General features: G+C 64.8%; 2 protein-coding genes across 3 annotated transcripts; one reads left to right on the plus strand and one right to left on the minus strand.

The window, feature by feature from the left end:
* Positions 1-1,898: 1,898 nt before the first annotated feature.
* On the minus strand, positions 1,899-12,877 carry RRP12 (ribosomal RNA processing 12 homolog). 2 transcript variants are annotated; one of them, XM_035568256.2, is made up of 34 exons: positions 12,253-12,875; positions 11,462-11,700; positions 11,288-11,371; positions 11,008-11,084; positions 10,782-10,887; positions 10,564-10,680; positions 10,310-10,448; positions 9,868-9,995; positions 9,434-9,532; positions 9,263-9,354; positions 9,080-9,191; positions 8,845-8,942; positions 8,605-8,719; positions 8,381-8,523; positions 8,052-8,173; positions 7,856-7,920; positions 7,583-7,745; positions 7,310-7,464; positions 6,593-6,660; positions 6,302-6,395; positions 5,976-6,134; positions 5,816-5,896; positions 5,637-5,742; positions 5,381-5,488; positions 5,145-5,302; positions 4,743-4,834; positions 4,451-4,609; positions 4,103-4,275; positions 3,864-3,980; positions 3,552-3,601; positions 3,216-3,294; positions 2,880-2,947; positions 2,461-2,543; positions 1,899-2,249 (listed from the first exon to the last, which is right to left on the minus strand). In XM_035568256.2, the coding sequence occupies exons 1-34, from the start codon at positions 12,389-12,391 to the stop codon at positions 2,147-2,149; spliced, it is 3,891 nt and encodes a 1,296-aa protein (XP_035424149.1). In that variant the 5' UTR covers positions 12,392-12,875; the 3' UTR covers positions 1,899-2,146. The 2 variants fall into 2 exon arrangements, with proteins under 2 accessions (XP_035424149.1, XP_035424059.1); XM_035568166.2 differs by having other exon boundaries at positions 5,145-5,488; positions 12,253-12,877.
* A 100-nt stretch (positions 12,878-12,977) lies between these two features.
* Positions 12,978-15,572, plus strand: PGAM1 (phosphoglycerate mutase 1). Its single transcript, XM_035544915.2, has 4 exons — positions 12,978-13,186; positions 13,611-13,885; positions 14,266-14,446; positions 14,540-15,572. Exons 1-4 carry the CDS (start codon positions 13,048-13,050, stop codon positions 14,707-14,709), a joined length of 765 nt encoding a protein of 254 aa, XP_035400808.1. The 5' UTR covers positions 12,978-13,047; the 3' UTR covers positions 14,710-15,572.
* The last annotated feature ends 295 nt before the right edge of the window (positions 15,573-15,867 follow it).

The raw sequence follows: 15,867 nt of genomic DNA on the forward strand, positions 1-15,867 counted from the left end.
GGTTTGCACACAGCTTTCAGGTAGCAACTAAAAGAAAGAAAAAAAGACTTTTTAGAAACAGTAAGTGAAAGTGTAGATCAGAGTGCTGAGGGGACTGGAAATTAATCTGACAGTTTTTTTTTTAATTGACTAGATTTCTGCTGGAGTGGTCCCTTGGCATCTTAAACCTCCACACTTAATTATCTCACTGCCAATCATTTTAGCATAAACACCAAATTCCTCTTATGCTACTGCCCCCAGGAGGGTTTCTCCCGTCCCTGCACCTTGGTGTGTGCCAAATCTTGACTGCAGAGGCCCCGGTGTGCCAGCAAGGAGCCCCAAGGGCACTGCAGTGTGCTCAGAGGTGGCGACGGCCCATCCCTGAGCAGGATGCAGTAGGGGACAGCCCACAAGACACATTTGTCCCTCTCAGGGACATGTGTCACCCCTCACCCTGCCCCATAGCAGAGCTGCTCTGGGGCTCCCGTGGGACGCAGGGACACAGCTCTGCTCCCTGCCAGGGACAGCTGCTGCTGGGGAGGGGGCTTGACTCGGAGCCAGCCCCCCCCGGCAGGATGACGTCTCCTCTCCCAGGGTTTCTATTGCATTACATGATTAATTAGCTGATTAACAAGATGTTGTTGTGGAAGAATCTGTTCTCTGGACACCGGCTCAGGCAACACCATCCTCTGTGCTAATGAAACGCTTCTGTTCCACGCAGGCGTGCACTAATTTAAGCAACAACATGCAAATGAAGAACAATGCAGTGAGTAATCTGGAGCTTTTAAATGAATTAGCTACAGCCTTCTCCAGGCTCTGTCTCCAAGGAGCGAAGAGAAAGCAGGAAGATAGATAGCTCTGGTGGGCCCAGAGCCACATGTTACAGGTGCTGGCTGGCTTGGAAGGTGACCTCCGACCGCCGTCTGTCCCACCATATCCTGCCCTCAGGGGATGGAGGAGCCAGGCCTCCCCCCCAGGCTTTTAAAGGGATCTTGAAACAACAAAAAGAAGAACAGAAGAGAGCCACTAAACTGGATTTGCAGCCTCCAGAAAGCAGCCTGCAGTAAGAGGCTGAACAAGCACAATCCGTTTAGCTTGTTAGGAGTCTGAAAAGCGTTGCAATTCCAGAACATAAGCTACCACAACATGAAATGACAAGACTAACGGCTTCTTAATACAGAAGAGGAAAGGGAACCCAGGTATGTTCACAAATGCATGTTCTTCACGATGTGAGCCATGGGACCCGTATCCTCCAGCCACTGCCCCCACTTCCATTCTTCTCTACAGCATGCTTTGGCCAAACACTATCTTTTGGGCTCGGTGCAGAAGTAACTGAGTGAAAACTGATACTCAGGCCAACCTGAGATGTCTGGGCAGCTAAAGGTCCAGGGTTGTTGGTGCTGCTCAGGTGCAGCTGGTAGGGAGGTGGTGAGAGCAGAGGAAAGACCCACTCTCAGCTCTCACAGGTAAGACAAAGGGCCAGCCAGAGAGGTTAGCAGCAGCAGCTTTTCAGCCAATTAAGAAAAAAAATGCAGCAACCTTTTTGTGCCTTGCAACCAGGCCTGGCTGAAATGATCAAAGCAGAGGCAGAAACCTGTGATGGCCAAAGAGCAGACAGCGCCTGTGGCACAGATCCCACAGTTGAGGGATCGCCCAGGAAAAGGTGCGGCCAAAGTCACCCTGTGCTGAGCGAGGGAGTTATACAAGGAAATGGGCTGCAGCAAAGGACTTTTCACCAGCTCTGGCTTCTCTTCCCGGCCAGCCCCCTCGCTGCTCTCTGTGCCACAGCTTTGCTGCTGGCAGCCCCCAGCCCCACCATCCCAGGCTGGTGCCCCGCAGGGTCCCAGCACCAGGACCAGCTGCACCGCAGGAGATGTGCTGAGGGCAGTGTTCACAGGAAGGAGAAGAGAAATCAAGGCTGAGTGTGAACAAGGGGTGTTTATCAGTACAGGGAGTTCATTACATTACTTGCTCTCACACACACACGCACACACACACACCTGCACCAGGCAACCCAGCAGCTTCCTCCAGGGCAGGGCTCAAGCCATGAGTCCATAGAGGTGGCTTCCCAAGGAGTCTCCACTCACAAAGTCCCTGTCCCACAGCTCCTCTATGTCGCAGGGTGTTATCAGGCCTTGGCAGGTGCAGGCAGAGCCTCCGAGGCTCCTCAGGGGCGCCGGTTCTTCAGGCGGCTCTTGCGGCCGGCCTTGGCCCCGCGCTGGGCGCCCTTCACCAGGCCCTTGAACTGGCCCTGCATTTTCGCCTGCTTCCTGGAGGAAGAAATTGGCCAGTGGCCGTGTTAACGTGGCCACAGGGCACAGCCAGCCCCTTTGCATGCTAGCACAAGGTTGCTCCAAGCTCTGCGAGGAACAGCACAGAGGCTGGCAGGGAGCCCCCAGATGCACAAAAAATGACAATGAGCACCATCAGGCCCAGGTTTGACCCCATTCCCCACCCTGTGCCCTTCCCAGCCAGCCCCACCTTTTGTTGAGCCTGGCCCTGTTCAGGGGGATGTAGGCATAGGGGTCGAGCTGGCCCTTCTTCTTCACGTCGCCTTTGCCTTTCTGTGGGAGGTATCGACATGGAAGAAGACGAAGCACAAAGGGATATGCATTCGTCTCCTTCTGGACAACACTGGCACACGGTCACCCCAAAGACTACATTGCGTAGCCCCTGGGACTGATCTCCCACCCAGCTGATGCTGCAGCACCAGGCATCTGCCTTGAGTGCTGAGCAGGAACCGGCCACAGCGAGGGCCAAGATTTTTAGAGGTACCATGTGTTGACAGCTCCTCTTGGAGCAGAGCTTCCTGCGCTTCCTGCCCCCAGGCCAGCAGCAATCCTGCCTCAGCAGAGCCCAAGGCATCCCTCCCCAGGCCCTGCCACCCCTGGGGCCCTCACCTTGGATCTGTACTCTGCACCGAAGGCTGGCTCCTTGCCTAGCTGCCGGTGGATCCCAGAGCCTCCAGCTGGAAAAGAGGCAGCGTGTGTGTTGGAAGGGTCTGCCAGGGCCTGGCTCCCCCTCCCCAGCTCCCACACTGGGATAAACCAGGGCTGGGGGAGCTGCTCCTATTTCTGCCTCCTCCTCCTGAGTGCGAGGGCAGGAGAGCAGCACAGAACTGTGACAACTTCACATGAGCAAAGACCTCTGCTCCAGCTGGCTTGGAGCAGCCCAGCACGGAGGGTACATGGTCTTGGCCCCTGCAGAGCAGGCACAGGCATGTGACATGCAATTACCTCTGTACTGAGGGTAGCTCCCGGCCTCTGGTTCCTCATCGTCTGCCTCCTCTCTGAACCGACGCTTCTGGCTCTTCTTCTGCAGAAGGAGGACATGGGGTCCCTGCAGCTGGCTTGTCCTTACGGCGCTGCCCCCCACAGACCCACGACCTCCTGCTTCCTCCCACAGGGGTCCACGGACCTTCTTCCACAACCCCCACGCACATCCCCTGTCCCAAGCCAGCCTCCTATCCCCTCCAAGCAGCTGGTGTGTGCCCTGTGTTCCCTCTGGCCTCTCGGGCAGAGCCGCAGCTCAGGCACCCCCTGTCTCCCCGGGACCACACGCCCCACACTCACAGTGCGAAGGCCCACTTCTTGCAGCACGTCCGCCACCTCTTCGTCCGCACCTATGGCACAAGACAAGGGGGTCAGCGCAGGGCACAGGCACAGGGGAGCCCCTGCACCGTGTCAGCCTCCAGGGCAGGGAGCCCCTGCCAAACCAGCACGGGTAGCCGTGTTCCTCCCAGTCACCCCCTCGACGATGGAGGATGCTTCCACCCATGTTACCCCAAACTCCCAAGAATGCACAGGCAGAATAAAAAAAAAAACAAAAAAACATACGGAGTGCCAGAGCAGGTCGAGCATAGTCTCTGCCATCCCAGACAGTACCTTTCGCTCCATCATCCTCCATCTCCTCCTCCTCATCGTGGATGATCAGGCGCCCGTCCTCAGACACCTGGAAGTCATGGCTCACTTTTCTGGATCTCTTGGGGGCTGGCTCGGTGGCTGCACATGGAGAGATGGGTCAAGGCCTGGGGAAGGGCCCCCTTCCACAGCAGCCATACCCCAGGGTCCCTGTGCATTGCACCACCCCTTGCCCCATCCACCCCAAAGGCTCTGCTCCTCACCCAGCACCCGCTGGGACACATTGGGGTCCAGGAAGTTGAGGGGCTCATCCTCTTCCCCTTCTTTCAGCCATGCCTGCCCCTTCTGCCGTGCTTGCTTCTTCCGCGCCTTGCCTCGCTGCCGTTCCTCCTCTTCCTCCTCCGAGTCCTCTGAGTCTGCCAGGATCTCCTCCATGCTGGGCACAAGGCACAGAGGACGATGGAGATGGACCAAGCTGGGGTGCAGACCCCAGCCTGCCCCACAGCACAGTAACCCTAATGCCTGAGCATCTCCAGAGGCATCGGCCGAGCAGATCCAGCACCAGGCCCCATGTTGGGGCTGCTTCTAGTTCACCCCCAGCCCATCTCTACCTGTCTCCTCTGGGCTGGGCAGGTGCCTCCTCCTCCTCCTCCGTCTCTGCAGCCGCCTGCCTCAGGGCGCGCTGCTTGCGGCTGCGGGCTTCAGCCTTGCGGATGTTCACCAGCACCTTGTGGTACTCGGCTGGCAGCAGCCCCTGCACCAGCTCGAAGCTGCGGGGAGCACACAGAGCCCTCAGTGCCCGCGGTGCAGCACCCGGGCCTCCCGTACCGCTTCCCGGGAGCTCTCCCACTGCCCCAAGCTATGCCCCAGGAGCCGAAGGGAGCCGCAGCGCGCCCGACTCACCCGAACTTGCGGATGAACTTGGTGAAGAGGTTTCGCAGCTTCATGCGGAAGTGGCGCCTCATGTCATCCGAGAGGCCCCCCACAGCTTCCAGCTGCCAGCGGAGACCCCTGAGATCAGTGCCCTGCAGCCTCCCGCCCTCCTCCTGCACCTTCCTGCCATCTCCCTGCACCCGCTTGTGCCGCAGGCAGGGCTGCAGGGAGGTCTCCCTGCTTGGTTTGTGGGGGGTCTCCGGCAAATCCACGCCAATATTTGGGAGAGGAGCCTTCTCTCTGCCACCAGGACCAAGGCTGTACCCCTCGGCTCCCAGGCAGGAGCAGGGCACAGCTGGGGACACCCCTGACATCCCCAAGGCACCAGGGGCAAGGCAGCTCCAGCTCTACCACCCCACGCTGAGCTCTCACCATGGTCTGGACGTGCTTGGCCAGCAGCTTGGTGTCGACCAGCAGCAGCACGACCTTGAGGAAGCCCAGGGCAGCCTTCACCACGTCGCGCGTGCGGGAGCCCAGCAGCAGGCAGACGTTCTGCAGGAGCTGCTCCACCACGCTCAGCCCCATGTGATCTGCGACCGCAGCAGGGCTCAGCCCGTGCCCGGCCCGCTGCCCGGCCCCGCCGCGCCCCGCACCCCGTCCCCGCTCACCTTTAAACTCGAAGAAGAGGCGGGTGAGCGCCAGCACGGTGCAGCTGATCATGGTGACTGAGCCCGTGAGCCCTGCGTACACCAGGAGCAGGAACCGCTCCATGGCCTCTGCAAGAGTGGAGGAACTCAGGAGCTGCTCGTCTCGTGCCCCGCTGCCCTTCTGGCCCGTTTCAGCCAGGGAGAGATCAGCATCGGGGCCTGGCACAGGTCTGACTGCCCGGGTCAGAGCAGCCGTGGGCCCAAGGCAGCCGCTCACCTTGGGGAGTGGGCCCGAAGCGGATGAAGGCGTTCCCCATCTCCACCAGCAGCACGAAGGCGTTCTTGCAGGCCCCCGCCGACACCTCCTTGGTGCACAGGATGACCTGGAGACACAGAGGCGGGTCACAGCCCCGCGCCCACCCACCACGGCCGCAAGCCCCTGGGTCCCACGCTCACCTCTGGGACCAAGGCGGTGACGAAGGGCTCGTGCTCAGCCGAGAGCTGCTTCACGATGTGGAACAGGCACTTCAGCCGGGGCTGGGGAGAGAAACAGCCCGATGCCGTTAGACTTAGGGACACAGCCCCATCCCCTGCCCGCAGCAGCCCTCGCTCTCACCCTCTTGGCCGGGGATGCCGCGCTCTTGAGCGAGTCCAGCAGCGCTGCCTGCAGCTCCTCCAGGTGCGAGCGGACGAAGGCCTGGCAGGGGGCATGGGGAGCGGCACACACCTCCTCCAGCACCCTGTACGCCTTCTTCTGCATGCTGCGCTCCTTGCTCTGCGGGGACAGCCAGCGGCACCGCCGTCAGCGTGGCCCCTTGGCACGGCATCACTGCGGCACCCTGCGCCACGCTGCACACCCGTCCTGCAGCACAGCTGCGAGATGGAAGCAAGCAGAAGGTGCCCCCAGCACCCCGTGCCTGCTGGGGCTGGGAGCAGACTGACCTGGAGGGAAGGCTGGATGGTGCTGTACAGGGAGCCCAGCGACTGCTCGTCAGCGTAGGGTGCCATTGCCACCACCAGATCCAGGAGGGAGAGCCTGGAGCAGAGAGGGACGAGCAGGTAGGTAACTGCAGGGTCACCAGCGCTCCCCGACCAAGCTGGGACTCTGGTTTCGAGTCCCATTCGATGCATGAGAGCGGCACGTCCTACAGGGGACAGCTTGGGTGCCCCCAGCGCCGCTCAGTGTGAGGGAGCTGGCAGCTTCCCCCCATAGCACCAGTCCTCGGGTGTTACCTGGCAAACTCTGAGCTCTCAGGACTGGTCAGCTTCTCGCTGGCTTTCTGCAGGAACCCGCACACCATCTGCAGGGCAGGCACGCAGTCAGGACTCTCCCTCCTGCTCCCCACGAGCACCGGGGCTCAGGAGCGCAGCCCCCACCCCACTGCATCAGGGCCCTGGCCCCATCCCTCCCCTGCCGCACCCACTGCGCTGCTGTGGGCTCTGCAGCAGCCTCGGGGAGCTGGCTGACCTGAGGGCCTGCAGCAGCTGCTGTGTGAGCACCCTGTGGCTTCGTGGGCAAGCCGGCAACACAACAGCTCGGGCAGGCTCCGGCACAGCCCAGGAGCAGGCTCAGAACTGAATGAAGGGAGTTTTATTTTTATTTTTTTTAACGGCACGTGCTATCCGCTGGGTAAGTGCCACACAAGACCTCATGGAGACCAGAAGCACGAGTGGGTCTAAAAAGGGCCAGACAAACCCACAAAGGGCTCACGCGTGGTGCTCCAGGTGTAGTTACAAGACTGGGAAATCCCAGACCCCTGACCAGAAAAGGGATGCTTTCCCATCAGGAAAGAGAAGGGGCTGCTCTCCGCCCAGCTTGCTTCCTACCGTCCTCTCAAGTCATGCACCCCCCAGAATGGGACCAGCTGGGAGCTTTTAGCCCACGGCCCGCAGAGCCTCCCCCCTTTCCCCATGAAACGAGGGAAACCACGAGGTCCCCGTGCCCCTCACCTGCGGGTCGGTGATGGTCAGGTAAGCACGCACGGTGTCCAGCACGGAGCGGCGCTGAGTACTGCTGCTGCCGTCCTCCTCGGGCTGGCTGTACACGTTGAACAGGATGGGCAGGAAGTTTTTGGCAAAGCGACCCACTTCTGCTCGCTCCGCATCTGGGGTGCGAAGGACAGGGGGGTGCGGATCAGCGGGGCCGTCAGACCCCACAGCTGCCCTCACCGGGTCGCTGCGGGGGACAGGGACCCCCCGTTATCCCACCAGAGCCCACCCGACCTGTCTCGCAGCCCCGGTGGATGAGGGTGCGCAGGGCCTGGCACACGGTGGGGCGGAGGTCCGGGCGCTCGCTGATGGCCATGCCCAGGGTGCGGGCCAGCCCCTTGAAGGCCCCCACCACGTCCGTGGGGTGGGTGCAGAAGCCGGGCAGCAGGCTCCAGACCTGGAAGGCACGGGAAGGAGAGGGAGGCCAGCAGCCTTTGTCCAGGACGCCACGGCCCAGCCTGGCACTGTGGATATGCCACGGCAGGGGGGGCGAGCACCCCCTGTTACCTGCCACTGCAGCGTGTCGTAGATCTTGGACTCCAGGCTCTTCCCAGCCTGGGAAAATTCCAGGGCTGCAAAAGAAGAGGGAGAGATGAGCAGAGCAGCAGAGGAGGCAGAGCCCTGCTCTGCCCCAGGGAACGGAGGTCCTGCGGAGCACCCAGCACTGCACCCCTACAGCCCCTCTACACCGCCCCCTCCTCACCTCTGCTCTTCAGGGTGGCTGCTAAGGGCAGGAAGTAGCTGGTGAAGAAGCCGAGCCGCGCGCCCTGCATGTAGTCCCGCAGCACGGGCAGCAGCCAGCTGCGGGGGAAATCCAGATTCTCCCTGGGGAGGGAGCGCAGAGGTCAGGGGGAGCACGGGGTGCTGCCAGCACCAGCCCCTGGCCATGGGGCACGGCCCCAGAGCTCGTGCCCACAAGGAGGCTCAGCACCGTGGGGAGGCAGGGGGGCTGGAAACCAGCAGACGTGGGGCCCCCAGGCCCTGGCTAAGGGGCAGGCAGGCTTGTTTCCCACCGCCGGGGGCTGCGCTCACTCCTTGCCGTCGATCTGCAGGGGCACGGCTTCCAGCAGCACCTCGGGGCCCATGGCACCCACGGCGGCCCCCACCGCCTGGTCCACTTCAGCCGTGTAGGGGAAGTGCGGGGAGAGACGCAGGTCACACAGCGACTGGAGGCACTGCGGGGACAGGGCAGGAGGGTGAGCGAGAAGCCGCGGAGGCTGGCTGACCCCGCACAGCCTCCCCGCCTCGCCGCTCACCTTCCTCATGACGGGGTGGCACTGCTTCCCGCACGACTCGAAGAAAATCTCCAGCACCTGCAGCACCTCGTCCCACGCCGCGTGGAAACGATACGTCAGGCCGTCCTCCACCGACCTGGAGGGAAGGGACAGCGATGGGGACGCACCCAGCGCCGTGCCACCCGGCCTGCCAGCCCCCGCTGGGGACCAGGCAGCGGCTGGAGCCGGGGGACGGCCTCTCTCACACCCCACTGCCCCCACCTGAACATCTTGCAGAGGTAGGAGGCAGGGGCTGGGGCAGACGCAGTGACGGTGCCCAGCTCGTCCATGTGGGGAGCCACGCACTCGGTCAGGAGGTTCTGCAGGGCAAAAAACAGGTTGGTGGTGGGCTGTGATGGGCCGGCCCCAGGCAGAGACCCCAGCCTGGCCATCAGCAAGGACCAGGGCAGCTTGCCACCCAGGAAGGCAGACTGAGAGAGGGACCCTCAATCAGTACCTCGAGGGTCTGTGCTGCAGCTGACACCACCTGAGAGTGCGGGGACAGGAAGCAATTCATGGCCGCCGAGAAGAGACGGGGCAGGTGAGCCCAGCACAGGTCCTTCTGCAGCCTGGGGGAAGGACAGGAGGCTGGTGAGACGGAGCCTGGCCTCTCCCCTGCCCAGCCCCGGCCTCTCCCAACCTGCCCAGGTTGACGTGCGCCCTCTCCATGGTGGACAGCCAGGTGAGCAACGGCTGCAGGTCACTGGCGCTGGGCACGTAGTCGTACAGCGCCTGGGGGAGCAGAGGGGCGGTGGGAAGGGTGGAGGTGACAGCAGCCCTGTCCCTCCCCGCCGCAGCACCCAGCACTCACGGTGATGATCTGGGCGTTGAGCTCGGCCGGCAGGCAGGAGGTGCTGGGGTGGGCGCTGAAGAGGCTGTAGAAGGCCTGCATGGCGCACGCGGTCACCAGCTGCAAGGACACGGGGTCAGGAAAGACAGCTCCGTGGAAGACCCTTTGTGCTCTGCATCCCTACCCCAAAACGGCCTCTGCCCTACCCAGCCCTACAGGAAAGCCCCATCTCCGGTAGGGCATCCTCCCTCCTCCACAGCAGCCAGGCCTGCAAGCCCCATCTCTCCCTGGGGCGCTCCACACTCAGATCCTGCATTTCCAGGTCCTGCAGCTCCCCAGCCAACAGCCAGGGAAGTCTGAGCCCCTCCAAGGGCAAGCTGGTAGAGCTGGGACTGGCATTGGGGCCGTCCTGGCAGCCTGGCACGGCAGCGGGCACAGGGACAGAGGACACTCACCACGTGGCTGAGGGTCATGACTCTGAGCAGGGTCTCGCAGCAGGTCTTCACCGCGGCCGCAGGGAAGCAGGGCAGCAAGTCCCGCAGCAGGGTCAGGACGTGCAGGGTGGTGGTGGCCTCCTTGGCACCTGGGGGAGCGGAGCAGCACCCGTGCTTGTGACCGCAGCTCTGCCCAACGCAGGGACCCCACGGCAGAGCTGGGGCTGACCCATAGACGTGGGTGGGGTGAACTGATATCCCTCCCAAACACTTCTGAGAAGAACAGAACAGACAGAGGGCTCTGCAAACACCTTGAACACCTCAACGTCATCTCACACCCCTCGCAGCTCCTCTCACAGCAACCTGCGGCGCTGCGCACTGTGCCGTTCCCTTCCAGTCCCTGTTCTCGCATGCTGCAGGGCCCTCGTTCTCAGCCACAAACCCCTGCCCCAGCGCCCCGTACCTCCGGCTTTTTCAATCTCTTGCACACAGAACTTAGCAGTGGAGGGTGCCGCAGGGTGATGCTCAGGGGCTGCATCTCCAAACATGAACTCGCTGCCTCTCAGGACAGAGCACACGCCGTACTGAGCTGCTTTCCGAACCTGGGGAATGGTTTGAATAGAGGTGTGTAGGAACCCTGGGCACCAGGAGCACAGCCAGCCCCAGAAACGAGCCCAGGAGGCAGCACGGGCACAGCCCAGGGCGCTGGGGACTCACCTTGGGCTTGGTGTGAACGCAGAAGCTCAGCAAGCCGTGATAGACCTGGAGGGTGACAGGGTAGCTCCAGGCTGCCAAGTCCTGCTTGCGCAGCAGCGTGGCCAGGCAGGACAGGACCTACAGGAGGGGCAGGAACATCAGCACCACCCCTCGGAGACCCCTCACTGCCTGCCTAGCCCCGCAGAGCTGGCGCTGCTGCCTGCCTCTCCGTTACTCACCCATCGCAGGGCAGAGGTGGAGCCGCTGCAGGCCTGCGAGGACACGATGCCCACGAAGGCTTTGGAGGTATCCGAAAACTTCTTTATGAGCACCGGGCTCGGGACCCTGCAGGGGGAAGGCGCGCAGGGTAGGCAGTCACACAGGGAACCACGCACCCGGCCTGGTGAGGGGGGACAGTGCCAGCCCTCTGCCAGGACAGGGGCAGCTCCTCTGCCGGTGACTCACCGCTTCAGGACGAGGTTGAGCAGGTAGGCCACAGCAGCCAGCGACTCCGGGGTGTCCACTGCCTCCAGCGTGGTCATCTGGAAACAGAGATAGGGTTTGCACTGACACAGCCCTTCCCAAAGCCTTGGAGAAGGGGACAGAGAAACCAGGAGCAGCCTGACAGCAGCTCGGCAGGAGAAGGACGCCCGGTGCATCTGACGGGAGCACGGCACCCCTGGGAGCGCACCCAGGCTGCCAGCAGCAGCTCCCGTTGTGCCTGCTCCCCGTGGCGGCCACTCACCAGCGCAGCAAAGTACTCCGTCTCCGTCTCCTTTCCCCCCCGCGAGCGGATCACCTCCGTCACGGCCGCCAGCACCGCACAGATCTGTCACAGCACCAAGGGGAGCCGGTCGGTGCCCTCGGTGTAACGGGATCCCCCCGGGACCCCCGCACCCAGCCCAGTGTCTCCCAGTACCTCCTTGTGAGCGGCGGAGCTGGACTCCCAGAAGCGCTGCACCTTGCTGAAGGTGACGTTGGTGCAGTCGCTCAGCCCGCTCAGGAAGGTGCCCGAGGACCTCTCCGTGGCGGCCTCGCCGTCCTCCTCCTGCTCCATGGGCAGCGGCACCGCGCTGCCCTGCGGCCGCCCCGAGCGCAGGGACCCCGACTGCAGCTCATCGTGCAGCTTCACCGCGTCCACCGTCAGGGTGCTCTTCTCTGCCGGGAGACGGCACGGGCGGGGGGTCAGGCCGGTACAACCGTGCCCCACACCTCCTTCATCCTCATCTTCATCATCATCGTCTTCCTCCTCCTCATTTTCCTCATCTTCATCCTGCTCCTTCCCCCCCCGGGGGCCCTATGCAGCTCACCCTGCGCATCCCCCCGCACCCTCCCGGTACCCCCCGGTCCCACCGGCTCCCGGCAGAGCCCCCCGGTCCCTTCAGCACCCCTCCGGTGCCTCCCGGTGACGGTGCCCCCCCGGGTCCCAGCAACACCCCCGGTCCCGGCAGTGCCCCCTCGGTCCCCGTAGCACCCCCACCGCCCTCCCGTCACCCTCCCGGTGCCCCCCGGTCCCGGTGTCCTCCCGGTACCGGTACCCCCCGGTGCCGGTACCACCCCGGTGCCGGTACCCCTCCGGTCCGGGCGGTGCTCCCCGGGTCCCGGCAGGGCCCCCGCCACCCTCCCGGTACCCCCGGTGCCGGTGCCCCCGGTGCCGGCGCCCCCGGTGCCGGCGCCCCCCCGGTGCCCGTGCCCGTGCTCTGCGCTCACCGGCGGGCCGGCTGCAGAAGCGGCTCCTGGCGGCCAGGCGGTGCCGGCGGGTCTCGGGGTTGCAGTCGCTGCTGTGCCCCTTCCGCCAGCGCCGCAGCTTGGCGGCGGCCCCGGCCCGCAGCCGCCCGCACCGCGCCATGCTGCCCCGCTCCGCGTGCCGCCCCCGCCGCGCTTCCGCTTCCGGCGCCCGCCGCCATTTTGAGGGAGAGCGAGGTTACCGGCCGCGCGAGCCGCGCGCGGGAAGCTAAGCAGGGTCGCGCCCGGCTGCGGCTGGGATGGGCGACCTAAGTCGGTGTCTGCGGTCGGGGCTGCCGGCTCTGCGAGGGGCGTGCGGGAAGCTAAGCAGGATCATCCCCGGCTGGCGCTCGGATGGGCGACCTAAGTCGGCGGCGCGGGCAAAGGGCGCCGCGTGACGCCGCTGTACCGGGGGAGGAAATACGGACAGCTCCGCGCCCTCAGGAGCTCCTCGCGCGTTGCCCGAGGCCTGCGTTCCCCTTTCGCCCCCCCTGCAACCCGCACACCGCACCGCCCTCCGCCGCAGGGGGATTGGCGCTGCGCCGCTATTCGCGTCGCTACGGCCCGCAGCGCGCCGCGCCGCGCGGCATTACGGCGCGCTGACGTCACCGCCCGAAGGTCGCGCCGCCCTTCGCGGGCTCGCCATGCGCTACGTGCGGCCTCGCCCGGGCGCCGCGCCGGGCTGCGCATGCGCGCGGGGCGCTGCCCGGGGCGGGGCGGGGCGGCGCGGGGCAGTCGCGGGCGGGCGGCGGCGGCGGCAGGAGCGGGCCCGGCGGCGGCATGGCGGCGTACCGGCTGGTGCTCGTGCGGCACGGCGAGAGCGCCTGGAACCTGGAGAACCGCTTCAGCGGCTGGTACGACGCCGACCTCAGCCCCGCCGGCCAGCAGGAGGCGAGGCGCGGCGGGGAGGCGCTGCGAGGTAACGGCGGGGACCGGTAACGGCGGGGCCTTCCCCCCCACACCCCCCCCCCCGAATACGGTGCCGGTAACGGGGCCCGTGGGGGCCGCTCCGTGCTGGGCTCAGCCGGCCGCGCACCATCTCGGGGCGGTGGGCAGGGCCCCGGTGTCCCGTCCCCGGTATGTCCCCAGTGTGTCCCCCCCCCCCCCGTCCTCGGTATGTCCCCGCTACCACCCTCCCCGTCCCCGGTATGTCCCCGGTGTCCCCTCCCCGTCCCCGGTGTCCCCCCCTAGGTCCCCTTCCCCCCTCGTGGTCCTTCCCGGTGCCCGCTGCCCCCCCCCCCCCCCCAGCCCTTCCCATTACACAACGCTGCCGCACCGGCCCGGTGCCCGGTTCCCCCCCCCCCGCCCCCCCGTTAAGCAGCCGCCCCCCGGTGCCGTTGCAGACGCCGGCTATGAGTTCGACATCTGCTTCACGTCGGTGCAGAAGCGGGCCATCCGCACCCTGTGGACCGTGCTGGACGCCATCGACCAGATGTGGCTGCCCGTGGTGCGGACGTGGCGCCTCAACGAGCGGCACTACGGGGCGCTCACCGGCCTCAACAAGGCCGAGACGGCCGCCAAGCACGGCGAGGCGCAGGTGAAGATCTGGAGGCGCTCCTACGACATCCCCCCGCCGCCCATGCAGTCGGACCACCCCTTCTACAGCACCATCAGCAAGGTGAGCAGCTGCCCTCTCCCCGGGGAGGACGAACCCCTGGGCATGGCACGGAGTCGAGGGGAGCTGTTAATTATTAGCCCCGCGATCTGCGCTTTGCTGCTTGCTCTGGGCAGAGAGGCTGCAGCGAGTGTCGTGCTGCTGCCGCCCGGCAGGGCTGGTAGCCGAGTGCAGTCTGGAGGCAGATCCCAAAGGTGCTTTCTCACGGGCGTGTAGCTGCAAGCCAGCGCTGTGCGTGCAGAGCACGTCCTTGAGCCGAGAGCTGCTGAACGAAGGCCCCGGTGCCACCTTCCCGCGCTGCTCTGCCCCCGGTGTTGCTCCTCGCCGGCGCACAGCAGCGGCTGGGAGTGCAGGGCCGTGGTGTGAGCGCGGTGTTTCTGCAGGACCGGCGCTACGCTGACCTGACGGAGGACCAGCTGCCCACGTGCGAGAGCCTGAAGGACACCATCGCCCGGGCTCTGCCCTTCTGGAACGAGGAAATCGTCCCGCAGATCAAAGAGGGCAAGCGAGTCCTCATCGCAGCCCACGGCAACAGCCTGCGGGGGATTGTCAAACACCTGGAAGGTAGGGCAGCTCGGGGTGCCCCACGGCCCCAGCTCTGTGCGAGCGGGGCTCTCCCTTGCGCTCCCCGCGGGTGACCGGCCCCTGTGTTCGCAGGCATGTCGGAGGAGGCCATCATGGAGCTGAACCTGCCCACCGGCATCCCGATCGTCTACGAACTGGACAAGAACCTGAAGCCCATCAAGCCCATGCAGTTCCTGGGGGATGAGGAGACGGTGCGCAAGGCCATGGAGGCTGTGGCCGCTCAGGGCAAGGTCAAGAAGTGAGGCCAGGCGCGCAGGCTAGCGAGTTAGTAGAGTTGTCCCCCCTCTGTCCCCACCCCTCTGTGCACACCCCACAGCCGTAGGAACTTGGAGCTGCAGAGCTGGAGCAGGGAGCAGCTCCCCAGGACTTGGCCCCTTCCCTTTGGACCAGGCTCCCCTCTGCAGGCAGCCTGGGAGCCCGGGGGCGAGGGGCTGCGTGCACGGGGGTCTGGTGTGAAAGGGAGCCCTCGCTCTGCCAGGCAGCAGCTGCACCCCTCTGTGTTCTCTTCCCAGCCCTCGGGGGATGCTCTGCGCAATTCCTTGCCGTGCCCGGCTTCTCTGCTTTGCTTCCCCAGCAGTTCTTGTCACTGTTACTGTAGTTCTGTTGCTTGATTTAGTTATTCCCGGGGCCCGACAGGAGCGGTGGGGGGAGCGCGGCGCGGGCGGTGACCGGGATGGGTGCCCTCTCCCCTTGTGGGAGCGTGGCGTGAAGACCGGTTTGCTTAGATACTGCCAGGGTGGTTTTGTGGCGCGTGCCCCACCGTGCTCCTGTGTGGTGCGGCACCCAGCGGTGGTACTCGCGAACCGGGACCTAGCTCCACCAGCCCATGCTTTAATTTATTGCCTTTGGACAAAGGAGGGAGCGTGTTGCCTGGAAGTTTGTGTCCGCCGCGCGCTTCCCACGGCCAAAGCCAACCCTAGCCCCGCTGCCTCGTGGTGGGGGCGCAGATGCCGTTGTGCCCCATCCCACAACCGTGTACTTGGCACCGTCACTGTGGCCTCCCCCGCTGCTGGTGTAGTGAGCCTGGCCTCGCACTGGGTCATTGTAACTGTCCAACAGTAGCAGCTGTCTTGTTCCAGTTCAATAAAAGGTTAATATGCAATAAGGAGCTGGTGCTGATTCCTGCTAACGCTGCGCCACGTGCGCCCGGGCCACGTGGGGCTCCTGCCTTGCCCCCCGCCTCCTTTCCGGCTCTACCACGTGTCCGCGGTGCAGCAGGTGCTGGTGACTCGCAGCTGCAGAAGGTGCTTGGGCTCCGGGGAGCGAAGCAGCGCGGCTCTGCAATCGCGGCAGGAGGGAGGGAGGGATTCACCGCTGCTCAGCCGGGCTTCGCTGGCTCGGGGGTGGGGCGCTCCCCGGGCCCCAGAGGCACGCGGGGCACGCGTGGCCTGAGGTGATAA

The sequence above is a fragment of the Cygnus atratus genome, chromosome 7, assembly GCF_013377495.2.
Source record: "Cygnus atratus isolate AKBS03 ecotype Queensland, Australia chromosome 7, CAtr_DNAZoo_HiC_assembly, whole genome shotgun sequence".
NCBI lineage: Eukaryota > Metazoa > Chordata > Aves > Anseriformes > Anatidae > Cygnus > Cygnus atratus.